Source organism: Urocitellus parryii, chromosome 6 (genome assembly GCF_045843805.1).
Source record: "Urocitellus parryii isolate mUroPar1 chromosome 6, mUroPar1.hap1, whole genome shotgun sequence".
Lineage (NCBI taxonomy): Eukaryota > Metazoa > Chordata > Mammalia > Rodentia > Sciuridae > Urocitellus > Urocitellus parryii.
In genome coordinates, this window is record NC_135536.1 from 25047233 (window position 1) to 25063449 (window position 16217).

The 16217-nt window shown below is 40.9% G+C and overlaps 1 protein-coding gene across 11 annotated transcripts in view; it reads right to left on the reverse strand.

Moving 5' to 3' along the window:
- The window catches only part of Nrxn3 (neurexin 3), a 1484695-nt gene that overhangs the window by 1095859 nt on the left and 372619 nt on the right, over window positions 1-16217 (reverse strand). For 9 of the 11 annotated variants that reach the window (XM_077800321.1, XM_077800320.1, XM_077800323.1 and 6 more), the window contains 2 exons: window positions 9516-9817; window positions 3541-3702 (listed from right to left, as the gene is read on the reverse strand). In XM_077800321.1, the coding sequence (XP_077656447.1) occupies window positions 3541-3702; window positions 9516-9817 (464 nt within the window). Of the gene's footprint in view, window positions 1-3540; window positions 3703-9515; window positions 9818-16217 lie in introns of those variants that run through there. The other 2 variants (XM_077800326.1, XM_026401088.2) reach the window with 1 other exon arrangement.

Sequence of the window (16217 nt, forward strand, 5' to 3'; positions counted from 1 at the left end):
TGCTATTTCTACGCAAGTCTTTGGTTTTAAACCAAATATTCTTTTCATTGTACTATGATGCCTCCCTCAAAGGTTTTTCTATCCAGTTCTTTCTAGAGAAGATTCCAACCTATTTCTCTTAGCCTTGCTGAGGCCCATATGTAATATTTCCCTCATATTAGACAGCTGAGGTGGGGGGTCTTGAAAAATTCAACTATTGGCACGACAAGATGTTCTTCAGTCATCTCAGGAGAGTTAAGTGGTCAGTGGGGCCTAAGAGGATTTATCTAATAAAAAAATTTATTAATTTATAAACATGTTATTTCACTCAGCAAATATTTATTGAAGCCCGCTAAGTACCAGGAACCATTTTGGGAACTAAGGACACAACAAGAACAAAAATAAGACAGTTAAAATAAAACAGGAAAACATGAAGGGGAACCAGATGCTGACTTTGTGGTATTCTAGGGGACATGAATCCTGTATTTGTAGTGAGGGTGTGCAGAGAACCACAATAGTTTGATGACAACTTGGACACTGTTGTAGTTAATATGTGCGAACATGGGTCGAATCCATGGTTATTTTAGTTCCATTTCGGAGTAAAGTAGCTACAGTTCCAAAGATAAAACCTATTCACACTACAGACAAATAAAACAGAAATCCCATTGTTCTTTCACTATGTCCCCAACTTGATGGACATGACACTTAAAAGCACTCAGTTCATCGCAGGGCAATGTACAGACACACAGCAAGAGAGGCTAGAAAATGGCAGAAAGAGAGGTATGGAAAGGGAGACAGCGTTGTACAATGAAAGGAGAGGCTGTCCTGAGTTAAACAGTCCAGGTGGGAAATTGGGTTTGATCCAGGAGCTAAATCCCAACACAACTGGAAGCTCTATCTGTCAATTTGTCAAAGATAAATACTAAGAATAAGAGAATTTTCCAGACTTGCTCAGACAAATGAATTGTAATGATAAAATGGAAAAAAAATAATATGCCAGCACTTCATTTGGCTTCAAGTAATGCTCAAGCACTCAGGTAAAAGAAGATTCCCCCCCCACCCGGTCCCCCATCCCTCACCAAGACAGCCATGCTGCTAATGTAAAGCAGAGATCCGCGGGACTTGAAGTTCTCATTTTTTGCCTGTGTTTCCCTCAATATTTTGAATACTCCTTTTTTCTAACTTGCATTGAGTTCAAATGCAGATGTGTGCTGTTAGCTAAAAGGTGGGAATTTTTCAAATTACTAATTAAGGTCGATTTCTATTATGGACACTGATTTTCAGAAAAGGCTTTAACTTTTGAGATATTAGATGACACTTCTGATACACTTTTTAAAAATGATTTTTAGTTGTTGGTGGATCTTTATTTTATTTATTTATATGCCGTGCTGAGAATCGAACCTAGTGCCTCCCACATGCTAGGCAAGCGCTCAACCACGGAGCCGCAACTCCAGCCCCTCTGATAGAATTTTGTAGCTTCCTGCTCTCAGCCTGAGCTGTGTGTGTGTGTGTGTGTGTGTGTGTGTGTGTGTGTGCGCGCGCGCGCGCGCGCGCGCGCAAGCAGATTTTATTTCCTCTAGGTTGCACAGGAATAAAGCTATCAGACACATCTTGTGTTTTTCTGAGTCTTGTTTCAAAATGTTCAGGGGCATCCTTCCTGATGAATTGATAAAAGATTTGGGATTGGGACATGGATCGTTTACTTCAAAACATAAAATAGAGGGATGATTCAATGTTACTGTATAGTGAGGAATTCAGCCTTCCAAGTTATCCAAAATCCCCTCCAGGAAAATGCCCAGCTCAGTGCTGCTGCACTATCCCGTGAACGAGCATCACGTGGCCCCCATGCTTCAGTCACTCTGAGCTCCGTGATCTGAAATGGGAATGTAGCAACCATTTTTTTTTTCTGGTGAAAGTGCAATTCCAAGGTAGTGTGTTTAAGAACCTTTCAGGGTTTGTTAGACATTGAGTAGTTTATACCTTTATTCTATTGAAATAGGAGTAAATCCCAGGGAAGATGCGCTCTATGCCTACCATAATTTTTTCAGAAATGACAGTGGAGTCCCTGAAGCCAGCAGAAGCTGAGAAAGGAAAGCAGTCTTCTTCGGATTCTCCTCTTAATTCGTCCTTCAGATGGAGAACAATACAAAGCTATAATTGGATTTCTCCCTCCTTTGTCATTCTCTCCTTTCCACCCCTTCCTCTCAAATCACACATGGTTTATTGCAACAAGGCCCAGCTCAAATGTCACTTCCTCTCTAAAACTGACTCCCACCTAAAATTTATCTGTTTCCTCCACTCAATCAGAGCATTTAGTCTGTGGCACCGAACACATGGTGTCTTACGCTGTAATTATTTACTTACTGATCTCATCTCTCTTCCTAGATGATAACGTTTTCCACCATGGAGACCAAGGCTTGTGAGGAACCATCCAGTTTTGTTACAGCACATTAAATAAGCACATCAGTGCTTATTTGATAAATTAGGCCATCCAGTAATTCCTGAGTGTGTACCTCCTGTGTGCCAAACAAACCAGACATAATTCCTGTCCTGACCTGGCTCACAGTTCAGTAGCAGGAATGAGCCCATGTACAGTGTCACCTCATATATATCTGCTATTTGACAAACTTCAAATACCCATAATAAGAATAAACCATATGCCCTGAGAGGAAGCTCATAAGATGTCACAAGGGATCTTTATCTATAAGAAGGAACACTGTTAGCTTTTCAAGGAATTTCCCTGGGGAAATGGTATAGATATCTTAGGCCATCAGGCTTAGCTTAGATTAAACAAAATGTACAGTGTACTGCTCTGATGACACAGTCTTCTGAAAGAACTCTACCAAATCAAGTCTGATTCCTTTTGCCTCCACAATTGACCTTAGAGATTGAACTTACACTTGACTGAAGCTCCTTTGCTCTCAGACAGAGGTCTCAACACATCAGCTACAATGGTAATAAATGAGTAATGGCAAAGCCTCACTGCTTTCTCACAGCTATTGCTACAAGCTTTCAGGAAAGAAAAAGAAAAGACAGAAAAGCCATTTTTTTGAGCCTTAATGTTACATTCTGAGAATTTTCCTTCATCTCAAATAATGAGATGCTTGGGAATGCCAGACTTGGCGAAGGTAAAATAATGCATATGTTATATTTTGGGCAAAGCACACAGCCACACAAATTGAACCACTTTTAGCTAAAGAATCTCTACCTGCCAAGTGGAAAGCACAAAATCAAACTTCACATATGTCTAGTTCCTTGTGATTTCACAGACCTTTCATCTGTGTTACTGCATTTAATGTATAAAGCACAACCACTTATGGGATAAGATTCTCTGCTAGTTAGATGAGGAAACAGAGCCACAGAGTATTCAAGTGGCAAACCCAAAGTCATCCAAGCAGTTTAAGCCAGGATGAAAAGGCAGGACCCCTGCTTCCCAGTCCAATGTCTTTTCTGCCTCAACCTCTCATCTCATAGATGAGAGGTGCAGTCATTGATCTAGCAATCTCATTCATTCTTAAACAGTTGCACAGCACATTATAAATAGAGTTGTGTGAATTTTACCTCCTTAAGGCAGCCCATGAAGTTGTTGCTCACAGGTGAGCCCGGCAAGTCAGCGGTACTTGGGCTTCCTCCCACATAGAAGAAATCATCCGAGCCCAGCATAGTGTAGTCTTCCTGCGTATAGCCCGTCGTGGTAAGAATGCCATCCACAGAGATTGTCACCTGGTGGTAGGACATAGGGACAAAAAAAATCCCAGCAATGACCGTAGAGTCCTATCAAAACCTAATGGCTTCCCCTATTTGTGGCATCACTTTTATTAAGATTTTAGTGAGATATTTGTTCTAATTTGGTTTGATTTTGGTATGTGCAGCTAAGTTCCATTTTCTGGTCTGCCTCCCTGTATCCCAAGCCTACAGTATTTCCCTGCAGACCCATGGGAGATTGGCTACAATTGCCAAGCGGAACACCTTGTTCTACCCATTGCACACTTTATTCAGGCTAGAAAATGGAACCATCCTTAGACGATATCACTTGTCTCAGTTTCATTACTAATGATCGTTATTTTTTTTAGATGATTGTTATTTATGATGTTAATGGAAAACAGCAAAGGAGACATTAGACAATGACGTTTGTTAGGGGTTGGTCTTTGGTTGTGGATGTTTTTTTTTTTCCTTTTTTCTTTTCTTTTTTATTTGTTTCTTTTTTGGCTCACACCACACTGACAAACATGCATTCAGAAAGGGGAAAAAAAAGAGGGTCTCTATTTTGATGTGTCAGGGATGATGCATGCCATGGAGTACCCAACCCCTGCCCTCCCTCCTCTGCCATCACCACCACCAACAGAAGAAATGACCCAAACCAAAATGCCAACTCTAACAAAAAGAAAGGAATGGTGAGGCATGATAACCAAAATAATAATGCCCATGGGGAAAATATAGCACCCACACACCCAACATCCACGAAAGGAGCAGAGGGCGGAGAAAGATGGCACCCAAAGCGTGGACACACCATACGCTGCCACACCCATGCGGGAATTATCTGGAGCCAAGAGAGAAGGCAGAAAAACAAAAGTAGGGATGTGGGAAGGGGTGGAGAGAAATGAAGGAATTAAAATCCACTTCACACTTGCATGCACTGAACAAACAACAAAAAGATGAAGTGGGGGTGGGGGAGAAAACACTGAAAACTAAAGGGAAATCATCTTTCCCCTGCCTGCCACACCTCCCTCACTTAAAAAAAAAGAAAGAAAGGAAGAAAGAAAAGGAAGAAAAAAAGAAAAGAAAAAGTCCAAACCCAACCCCAAAATATATGAAGAATGAGAGAATGAAAATAGGGAGGGAAGAAAAGAGAAGAAAGTGGCATGAGGCTGATGGTCGGTAGGTTGTTAGTAATGAGGAGGCAAATGAGAAACAAATTCTGATGCCGATGGGATTCCACGAGACAGGACCATGCCATGCAGAGTTTGTATGGAGAACACAACTGGCAGAGCTCCCTTTGGCCACAGTGGGGAACAGGTAAGAGAAGGGAAAGGAAGAGTCTAGGAGGCAGAGTACTTTCCTCCCCAGATCACCTGTGGTGGCCATGGCCACCCAAAAGGGCAAGAGAGAAGGGATTGAGGAGTGGGCAGGAGAAAAAAAGGAAGGAGGAAGAGAGGGAGAGGAAGACACGGAGAGCAGAAAAGTTCTCACTAGAAATCTCAGTTGACCCTCGTCCATAACTTGGAAGTTGCAAAATAAGAAAACAAAATAAAAAAATTAACTGAATGGAGAAATTCTTTACCAAAAAAAATAAAATAAAAAATACTTCTAGGGGAAAAAAAAATCCCTAAAAAGTGGAGGAAGGGAAAAACAGTCCCCACCAAATTCCATCAAATAGCATTTCCAGGACAGGGGCGTCCCCTTCCATTATTATTATTTTTTTTAAGAAAAAGAAAGGCTTGCATTTAATTTAACAAAAAAAAATTAAAAAAAAAAGAAAAAATAAGTCTAAAGAGGATAAAAGAGGGGTTTGGGGAGGAAAAGGGGGGCAACACACGGCAAACCCAAAAAAAGAGACAATAAGAATGATATCTACCAGACAATGTAGTTTGTTTACCATAGCGTGTCCGATGCCTGAGTGCTTTGCGGAGAAGGGGGAAGAAAGGAAATTAAAAATTGTGAACAGAACGATTGTTAATTAAAAAAACTAAAAACAAAGATGAGTCGTTAGGGTGTTAGTACATTAGTCGGTTAGTAAATGACACATTGCATGAATGATCTTGTGTTAGTTTTTCAAAAAAAAGGCACCCAACACAGAAAGAGAGAGTGGGGGAGACAATGAGACCAGGACTCTATGGAAAACCTTGCCACCCGGTCACAGCCAGGAAGGGAGCTATGGTCCACCAGCCATAGCAACTGCCCAGATACCACTTGGCCCACCCCACCCCTGTTAGAGTTCGCTTCATACTTACGTCCCAACGGCTCTTCTGAAATACCACCTATGGTCCCTGCCCACCCTCTAGTGTGTGTATGAAGAATCTGGGTAAACTTTGATTCTTCATACACACACACCTGGTCTGAAGAATCAAAGTTTACCCAAAAAGCTTATCATTCCATATGTAGATAAACAGAGAGAAAGAACTGAATACCAATATGTTGGTGTTTGGTTTTTGCTTTTTCACATGAATCTGATTACGTGGATGGACTACCGGATGACATTCTCCTGCAATAATTTACACATTCACAGACCAAACCTAGCAGAGAAAGCTCCTTGGCAAGGCATACTCTAGATTCTCTAGGTAACTTAAAGATCCATGGCCCCCTTGATTTTTTTGGATTTTAGCAGCCAGAGGGGAATGTTCTCCTTTTTCCTTTACTCTCAGTTTCAGATAACTGTCATTAGAATGCATCAGAAATGTTAGTCTTGATTATTATCCAATGAGGGCATCATCTTGTTTACTTTGCAGGATGCTATCCTGTTGGAATCACTATCCCTCATTCCCCCTGAATACAGCTTTTCAGTTGTTAAGCAGTTTCTTGCATGGAGAGTAGGGAGTATGGCAGGTTCAACATGGTTAGAGAACCCACAATTAGACTCTTTTTGCTCATTTCAATTGCTGAGTTGCCAGAACACCCTGAGCTCAGAGGTTAGAAGGATGGCAGACTGTAACCCTGATTCTGTATTCGAGGTTTAACAAAAGTGGCCCCCAGAGGTAAAATGATTAATGGGATGGGTGTGACCTTGGACTCAGGCAAGTTAGAGGGTAAACCCTCTTCTATGTGCACATGAATGTCGCAGTAGCTCAGTCTCTAGTTCCAGTTTCAATTTAGAGAACAATTAGGAACATTCCACATTCCTTTTTTCTATAGGAAGCCCCAGTGAAGTACCTGGTTTGGCTCTGAGTCGCCTGAATGGCAGAACCATGAATTGATGTCCACAAAGGAAGAAATGAGAAGATTCTTCCCTGTTTGGTAATGAATACTTAAAAAAACTCCATGTAAATTTTCCTCATATAAATTTTTGCCTCAGAAGCCATTTGCTCTCACCTCTAAAAGTGCATGAGGCTGCCATAAGCTTGTTATCAAATATTTATGAAGCTATTTACAATCTATTCAAAATAGACTGGGACTTCCCACTCAATTTTGTCCTAAAGAACTCAAAAAAGATGTTATAAATATTTTTAATGGGAAAAATAATAATTTTATATTACTCAGCCCTGGAAGGATTTTATTTGCAAGATCAACTCTGTTTTTCAGAGATTTTCCTTTCTTTCCACAAACTGTATTTGGATGCAAAACACAATCAGGATTTCAATGAGGTCCAATTTTAGGGGTATTTTTTCACATAAGAGTACTAGTCTCTCTGTCAAGAATTACCCCAGAACCCCAGGACCTCTTAGACCTTGTCCAGAACGAAGAGCTCTATTAACTATATTCTTGGCACCAGAGAGAAGCAGTCACCTCTGGGACAGAATGCTCAGCCTGTAAATCATCCACACGTCACCACGAGTCTAGCACCCAGCCCATGGATGAGCTCATAATCCTTCTGGAACATAAGGTGCTTTGCATATTTAGCCACCACACATGGCTGGGGAGCATTGCAATCAGCATTTTACAAATGGAAACTGTGCTGCAGGGAGGTTAAGTGGCTTGTCCAAGGGCACAGAGAGGAGATGAGTCTTAGATGTTGGAGCAGAGCACAAACCTTCCAGGGTGGTTTCCTCAGATTGCTCTAAGACATCACAACCAATATTTGAATTAAACTCTGATTTATCCCCTCTAGTTTAAAGGATTTAATTGGGGACTGATGCTATTTAGAACCGTGATTTTTAGCAGAAACAAAACTGAGCCTTTCTCAGGCAGACTGGAATTATTCTAGAATAGCTGGGAAGTGTGTGGAGAGAGACAAATGACTTGGCGAGAACTGTGACCTGATACCGTTCCCAGTATATCAAAAGTTTCCCCTCCACTAATGACTAAAGGGTGTTATTCTGTACCTGCCAATCAAAACTGGCAAAAGGTCATATTTCATTTTTGGTCTATTCTCTACAGCTCAGACATATTAAGTCCTTCTATGTCAGCAAATAGAAATTTGACTTATGTTCTCTTGACAGTTGAGAAGTTCTCTTCTAGGTAACTATGGAGAGAGTCATGGAGGAAAACATCAACAATAGGTTCTTTGGCCTTGGAAGGAAAACACAGGAGAATGACTCCAAAGAGTCAAATTCACATATGTTGAAAGGGTTGGGGATTCCCAGCCTTGCATTAATTAGCACCTTCACCACAGATAGAATGGAATCTCCCAACCAGGTGGCTTCCTTGACACACCTAAACGTGGAAATGGAGAGTACTTTGACAATTGGGCTTTTCCAATGTGTGCCAGCCTCCACCATTTGTTTAGCATTACTTAGGAGTCACGCTTTTATCAGACAGAAAACATATGCAAACACCTGTCATGTCTTTTGCTTTCATGTTTACATGTGAAGGCATTAAATCAATCATAATGCTGGAGAAAAATTTGATAAGCACTTTCTGGAAATTTGCACATAATGTTTTCTGATTAATAAAGGATGAATGCTGACCAACTGGGTTTTGTTTGACAGATTCACAAGTAGAAAAAAAAAAAGGAAGTGAAAAGAGGAACAAGGAAAAGGCGATCTCAGCACAGACCTTGACTCTTACAGGAAATGCTTGTCTTTTATGGATGTTTGCTGATAAGGTAATGTTATTAGTAGTAGCAGTTAGGACATTGAAAACATCTTCACTTGACTCAGGCTTTCTGAAAGTGTCGTCACCTGACGGAGTGGCCTGCTTAGAATCGGCAAGCCATGGGAGTTCTCAAAGCACGGACAGGGTCAGGAAGGCTGCTCCAGGGTTGGCATTTTTATTTGGATCTTTCCACTTCCCAGTCCTTCCAACTGAAGAGTCTTGGAGGTAGATACAGGGCAAATAAAGGTAGGACCACCACATTGCATCAAGGAACAGAGAAACAGGAATTCAGAAAGATCCCAGCTAGTTAATTTGAAAGCCAGAGATTAATGTCACAACTGGGGGGTGGGGGGGTAGGGATGATAAATTAAAAGGAGGAGGGAGAAAAAAAAATTTTTTTTTTTTCCTGGAGGAAATTAAAATGATGGCATCATGGCAATGGCTAACTTAATTAAAAAGAAAAACATATTCAAAGAATGAGGAAAATCCATCAAGCTGCAGAAACAAAATGCTATCCCTAATTGAATTTAACAATAGCATGATAAGATTCAAATGTAATTAAGAAAATGATAAAAAGGAAAGCAGAATTAAAAGGATGAAAGTACTTATCATTTTTATTATCTGTACAACTGATTTTTTTTTAAATAACAAGAACAAATGGAGAATTGAAGACTCGGGAGAAACACATTGTAATCGTTTTCCTCGTGGAATTGCAAAGACTGGAAAAAAGTTAGTTTTTAATATATCCAAACCCACATCTCTACCCCTCTGCACCTCCCCAGTCACCTGCTTCACCAGCGTTCTACCTAAGATGGGCCTCCCGGGCACTCTCTCCCCTCAGCCATTACCTGCCGGAGGTTGCGTGTCACTTTGACATCATGCCAGGCGTTGTCGTTGAACTTCCCATTCACTGGCTCCACAATGGCCTCAAAGGCCCCGGACCCCAGGTTAATGACCAAGGAGACCGCACCATCCTTCAGAGCCAGGTTGACATAGTCAGCCGACTTGCCCGTGTGCAGGATGAGCCCGTTGCGCTGCCAGGTCTTGAAGGAGAGGGTGATTTCGTCACTGCTGCTCTGGATCGGGTTCTGAGACAGGTCATAGCACAGGTATTCTGAGCCTCGGAAAGTGGCCACATTCTCCTCTCGAGCTGTCAGAAACAAAAAGCAGAAAGCAGTCAATCCTTGACGGACAAGTGTCGGATCTATGCAACCACCAAGGAGAACACAGCCCAAGAACACTAACCCCTGTCCTTGCACTGATACCAACTCAGCAACCACCCTGGCTTCTACATGAATATCAGCAAACCTAGTAGAGCAGCTGGTGGGGGAGAAACTGTGTGTCAAAACAAGGGTAGAAGACAGGCAAGATGAGATGGTGCAAGGGAGCTTGCTCCCTTCTCTTCCAATCTTCTCAAAGAAACACCTAAAGAGAAATTTCATGCAAAGTAGTCAAGTGAGGCTTACATTGCTTTTGCTTCAGTGATGGCTTTTAAATGCTTGTAGAGGAGCTGGTTTAGAATAGATAATTAACTGTGCTGACAAAGGACTCTCTAGCTCTAGGTACTTTTTATTGACCAATAACTAAAAATCAATTACCCTGAAAGATTTGGCCCTGGCTTCCATCTATCAATAAACCCAGCTAACTTTGGTTTCTATGGTAAAATCCTGAGCCCCGTGAGTTGTGGCTGAGATATTATATAGGAGGTTGAACATGAGAAGGGGACCAGGCAGTTGAGGAAAGGGGAAGAGAATGAAATTGTTAATATTCTTTAGCAAGACAGTGATAACACTCTTAAACTCAAGCAAAAGGAATTTCTGCTTGTTCGGGGATCTCCTTTTAGATGGCCCTGGCTGGACATTTCCATGGCCACAACCCTCCTCCAAAATTAGGGGTTCATAGATGGCATTTCAGGGGAACCTATACTCTCTTTTGAGATCACATTTCAGACACTGAGATCCTGTAATTCTCAGCCTCCAAATCCCCAAGCCTATTTATATAGGCCTCTTCTCTGGCTTCATCTTTCTGTAGGCATACCAGGGTACCAACATCAATACCTCAAGGTTTATAAGGGGAGATGTGGGAGACTATTTGCAAGAGTGTGGATGGAGTTTGATCATGTGGGCTGGGTTATCCACATGCATTTTGACTAGACCCCTTGTGATAAAGGACAGAGCTAAAGGTGGAAAGAGAAGGTGGGTGGCCAACTGACTGAGGAGCAAGAAGAGACTGATTCTCTGTGCAATGCTATTTCTTATAAGCAAAACTCTGAAGATTCCAAAAGTTCCCATTTCTGGAACCTGGTCTTCCAGGGAGTTACAAAAGTAAATTTGACAAAGTAAGAGAATAGGGATATGATTAATCATTTGTTTACTTGACTTATAATTTTGTTATACAGAACAGGAAGTACAATTTCCCTTCTTGATGGTTAATCTCACTTAGGTTCACTACTTCGTACTAAGGTTGGTCAAAAGTTATCGAGAAGCACCTTGTTAATGGAAAAAAAAATGGCAACAATAGAAGTCTATATATGCAGATTTCCTTCTACAAAGTGAGGTTGAAAGAATTCTATTTTCCCTGCCAGAACTACATTTCAGTACTATTAACCAAAGCCAAGTTCCCTCAGCTCAGATCCCTATCAACCATCACAGCCCTACATCAAATACTTTTCATCACAAAGTAAGAACTGCAATCACTCTTTATGTGGAGATACAACCACTCATTACGTATTGTTAAATTAATCATGGTATCATGACACCATTAAAACATGGATCTCAACTTCATACTCCAGAGGGTTAAAAAAGAAGATGAATTTCTTCTGCATGTTCCAGAGGATCTCAGTGGTACATACTGCATACTCTGTTTATACACACACATACACTGGCATAAGCAAAGGGGCCTATTTACCTCTAACTAACTGCAGTCTAGCTTCTCCATGTATTCAAGAACAAGTACTACTTAGCACCTAACTCATGTCTGATGTGTTTTATCAAAAGTAGCACCCCCAATCATAAAGTAGAAATTCAACACCATCTGCATATTTGAAATAGATCCATCTATCCTCTACTACCCTGTCTATCATTGTGATCTCTCCTCTCATTTCTTAAGAAATGGCTTTGCTAAAATGCAATGGGACATCAGACCTGGAGCTGAACTAGAGTACATGACAAATTAATGCAGTTATCACAGCTAAGCTCTTTTCCTAGAGTCATGGACTTGCACAGAGTCTGTGTGAATCCTTAATACTACAAAAGTTATACTGGTGGTCATCTTCTATATGTATCTCAGTTACACCTGTGGGCCCACTGAAGTAAATGAGCAAGGAGAGGAGTGCCTGTGAAGAGAAGCTTACATTAATCATCGAGCCTCTTGAAAAGGGAAGGCTTGACACAAAACAGCAAGACACCAGGAAATTATTTAATGTGCTATGTGATGCTTAATATTTTTCACATAATTAGAGCATGGGGTATGTCAAAATAATAAATTTTAGTGTTACAAGGGATTTTAAGGATTGTCTAATGTAATGCTTTTATTTTATTAAGGAAGAAATTGATGACTGGGAATGAGTTGCCCGAGATGATCCAGTCAGTTTGTGGTACTCCAGACTTGAAGCATCTCTGGACTTATCTAAACAGCAGTTACGGGTCCCTCCACCATCACTCTGGATATTCCCTTGCTCCCATTCTACTTCTCCAAGGCTATGTGTGAATGATTCCACAGAGCCGTGGGCTTACAAAGTATCTGAGAGCTTGGATAAATGAAGCCAGAAATAAATGCCTCTCTTCCTGTATAAATCACACTTCCTCACCATAAGAAATATTTCCCTTTCCCTCTGTGTTTAAAATAAAAGAACTTGTTTTATATGGAAGATTATAGGAAAAAATAAATGACATCAACACAGAGGAGGATATCACAATAAATAAATAAGATATTAAAAAGAACAATGAGGAAAGGAAACTGTCTATGCAAATTACATGCATATTTATGCTAATATCCATGCAAATATACCAAAGAAAATTTTATGTAGCCAAGTGCCTTCCTTTGCAAGTATCTAACAGAAACAGCTAAAACAGTTCACAGCCTTCTTAATCTCTCCATTCAATGATTCATTTTCTCAGTTTATCTGTTCCCTGGGCCAGAGATGACCAGGCATTACCTACCAGGAGCTGTCCTTCCTCAGTTTCCTCAAACAACTGAAAAGTCCTCTCTGATTCACATTTTAGATGAGCAAACTTATTTCCTTTTTAATTTCTGGGATAATTTCCTCCTGAGTATTAGGAAGAGAGACTCAGCAAGGCAGGACCCAGTCTCAGGAAATAAATAAAGGGCTACAAGGGAGAAAGAAGAAAGACCTTGAAGAAATTATTCTTTTGGACACACACATCTGACATACTTTTTCTCCGAAGATCCCAACCTATCTCAATTTCCTTCAAGCAGCTGAGCCTCGGGCACTTTCTTATCACTTTGAAAACCATACTAAGTTGACAGTCAACATAACCAAAAGGGGAAAACCATATAATGACAGGTACACATTTCTAAACCCATTCAATTCTCCAAACCCTCCATTAGAAAAAAAAAAATGTAATAGTGCCCCAAATCTATTTTTTTTTACATGGTGTTGACACTGAGAAGGAGGTTGAAAATACAATGCAGTCACCTTGTATGTATTCAGGCTAAATAGCTAGAGAAGATGAATGCAGGGGGTTATGTAACACAGTGCACAAAAGCTTAGCATACATCTATGGCTTGGCAAGAGAGACAGAAGGCACTGACACAGCTAATGGATTCTTAGCTTCCTTCAAATTAGATCACCCCAAAGTTTACAATCAATTGCATGTAAAAATAAGAACGCTATTCTCACTGCATGAGAAACAGAGCTCAACTCCATATGACAACAAATCATTTACCCATTATTTGTAAGTGTCCAATTGATAAACAGTGGATGTAATCTAGATATGTATAATTCAGAGATTTTTAAATTAGTATGTATAAGATATGTAAAGTACTGATTTTTCAAATGGCTTGCTAATTGAAGTACTGATATATATGTAACATTAAGACATTTACTCAAAATTTTTTTTCTCCAATCTTCCCCCCAATAAACAGCCAACTACTGATTTATATAATGATAGCTGCATTTTTCTGAGAAGTTTCAAAGTAGAGTAAAATATTCAGTGTAATATGTTCTTACTGTGTAATATAAAAAGTGTGGGCAGCTGATTCCTGGGGGCTTGGTATTGTAAGGACCCAAACAATGTTTGAGATCAGGAAATTTGGATTTTATGTTGAAGGTTATGAAGAATCATTGCATAATTTTACTGAGAAGAATCCAAGATTATGTAATTCTTTAAAAACACACTTGAACCCCTTTTCTAGGATGTTCCCGGGATTGTTCAGCCTGAATGTTGATATGATTTCTGGAGTGAGGTTTGCATTTCACTGGGCAGAAATGGAAGCAAAAGATTCCTAACAGAAACAGCCTGAGGAAAGGAGAGGCAGAGATTCTGGCAAGCCAGAAACCACAGGGGGAATCCAAAGTGTGGATGCTTAAGATCAAGTACAAACAAGGAAAACCAAGGACCAGTGGCAAACATTGAAGGAAAAGGACACAGCATTAGACAAAAATGGCTCAAAACGAGAACATGTCAGGTCCGGCTATAAAAGCACTCTAGGGCCATTTGCAGACATTCACAGCTTTTTAATCCTATCATATATTATTAAATGCTTTCTTAATCATTTTTGGTATTCTTTCAATATTCTGTGAGGTCAGTTTGTTGTAACCAATGTGAGGAAACAGAGGCACATGGAGTCTGGATAGTTTGTCCAATCCACCAGGAGAGCCAGTTCCACATCCTGGGGTCATATTGATTCTTATTTTATTGCTTTTGCTACTCCAACACACCCTCGCTTTACCAGGAGATCAAATCCCCAGTAAAGGTACCTAGTACCCTATATCTGAGGTTCTGGAGCTGCAGGAACTTCAACCTGTCAAAAGATGAATGTCAATAACAAGGAAAGGGGCACCCAGACAGTAGGAACCTAAGCAGGGAAGCAGGGGAGGGGGCTGACTTTGGCTCCAAATTCTCCAGTAGCAGGTTGGAAAAGGTCAGACACTTGGAAGAGCCCATTAAAATGCTGACCCCTCTGGATGGGTGGTAGCTAGTGGCCTTGAGCAGAACACCTGCTGTGCTCCAGTGAAGGAGTAAGAGCCAGTTCAGTGATAATGAGCCTGAAATGAAACTGCACTCATCATCCATCCTTTGTCCTTCAAATTGGCCACAGGCTGCAGTGAGGTACTTCATCTGTTCTGATGCAAAGATAACCCTGGCTACCCATCCTAGCCTGGCCCACCTAGACGCTAATGAGGCACAAAAACACAGAGACTATTGCTTCCCTCCTTGCCAGATATAGATAGGATGGCCTTTGGTCCTCAGGCTAGCCTGGGGACTCATTTCCTCTGATTGCAGGAACTCAGCAGGAGCCAAATGGGCCCCTGTACCTTATGGGTTATGGGTTTTCCTGTTGTGAACTCACAGATGACCACATCTTTCTGGTCACTGTTCCCTGGCCAAAGAAGCCTAGAGGAAGACAAAAGCCATGTGTCCAAGGCAAGGGTATACAACTTCAGATAGAGAATAAGTCTAAAAGTTTATAAAAATTCTGCTTATTCCCGGTGGTGGGGGGGGAATAGAGGGAGGAGCTCAGAGGCAGGGCTTCATATTCACTCAATTCCGAAAGGTGCCTTGGGCTGAAACAGCAATTAGACCACTGGACTGGCAAATAAATAAGGCAAGGCAAGTGTGAATTTGTTCTTGCACAATTTTGTTACCTTTCCGTGCAACCTGTTAAGAATCCAACATGCAGAACCAGAATACCTATCACTAAGGGCTTCTTAGGAGCTGTTGGCAGATGCTTGAATTGTCTATTGGTTTGTACAGTGATTGTCTTTACAAAACCAAGGGGAAGGTAGAAATTCCTTTATAGAGTAAATTCTCTTGTATATCCCCTAATAACATTTCTCACTAGAATTGGGAAAGAACACACCAATGGAGGTACAAAGACAAAAAAAAAAAAAAAAAAACTGTACAAGTGACTATATTCTTGGTTCCTCCTTTCCTATTTCCTTTATAGTATATTTTAGGGTCAAAAAAAATTTAGGAAAGATCAAACTGCAGAGCCATCCCCCCCCCAGACAAACGATGGATGGCATCATTTACCTGCCACGTCCCATCATACAGGTATCTTAAAAGCAGAGAGTACCAGCAGACAGGAAATTGTGTTGGTATGAGCAAGCCACACTACAAAAGAAAACACACAGGAAATCTGACCTCCGGAGGCCATTTCCAACCCTTATCCTCCGACTCTTTGTAGGAAAGATGCAGAGGAGAAATAAATGGACTTTTCCACGCTGCCTGGGTCACTCACTAGCCTGCAGATGCTTCTTGAAAGTGATGAGAAGGAAAATAGTAAATCAAGTTGTCACTTGGAAAATAAACAGCCAGCATCCTGGTGAGGGAAGCTGCCTCAGTCCACAAAAGAATGGCCTGGAA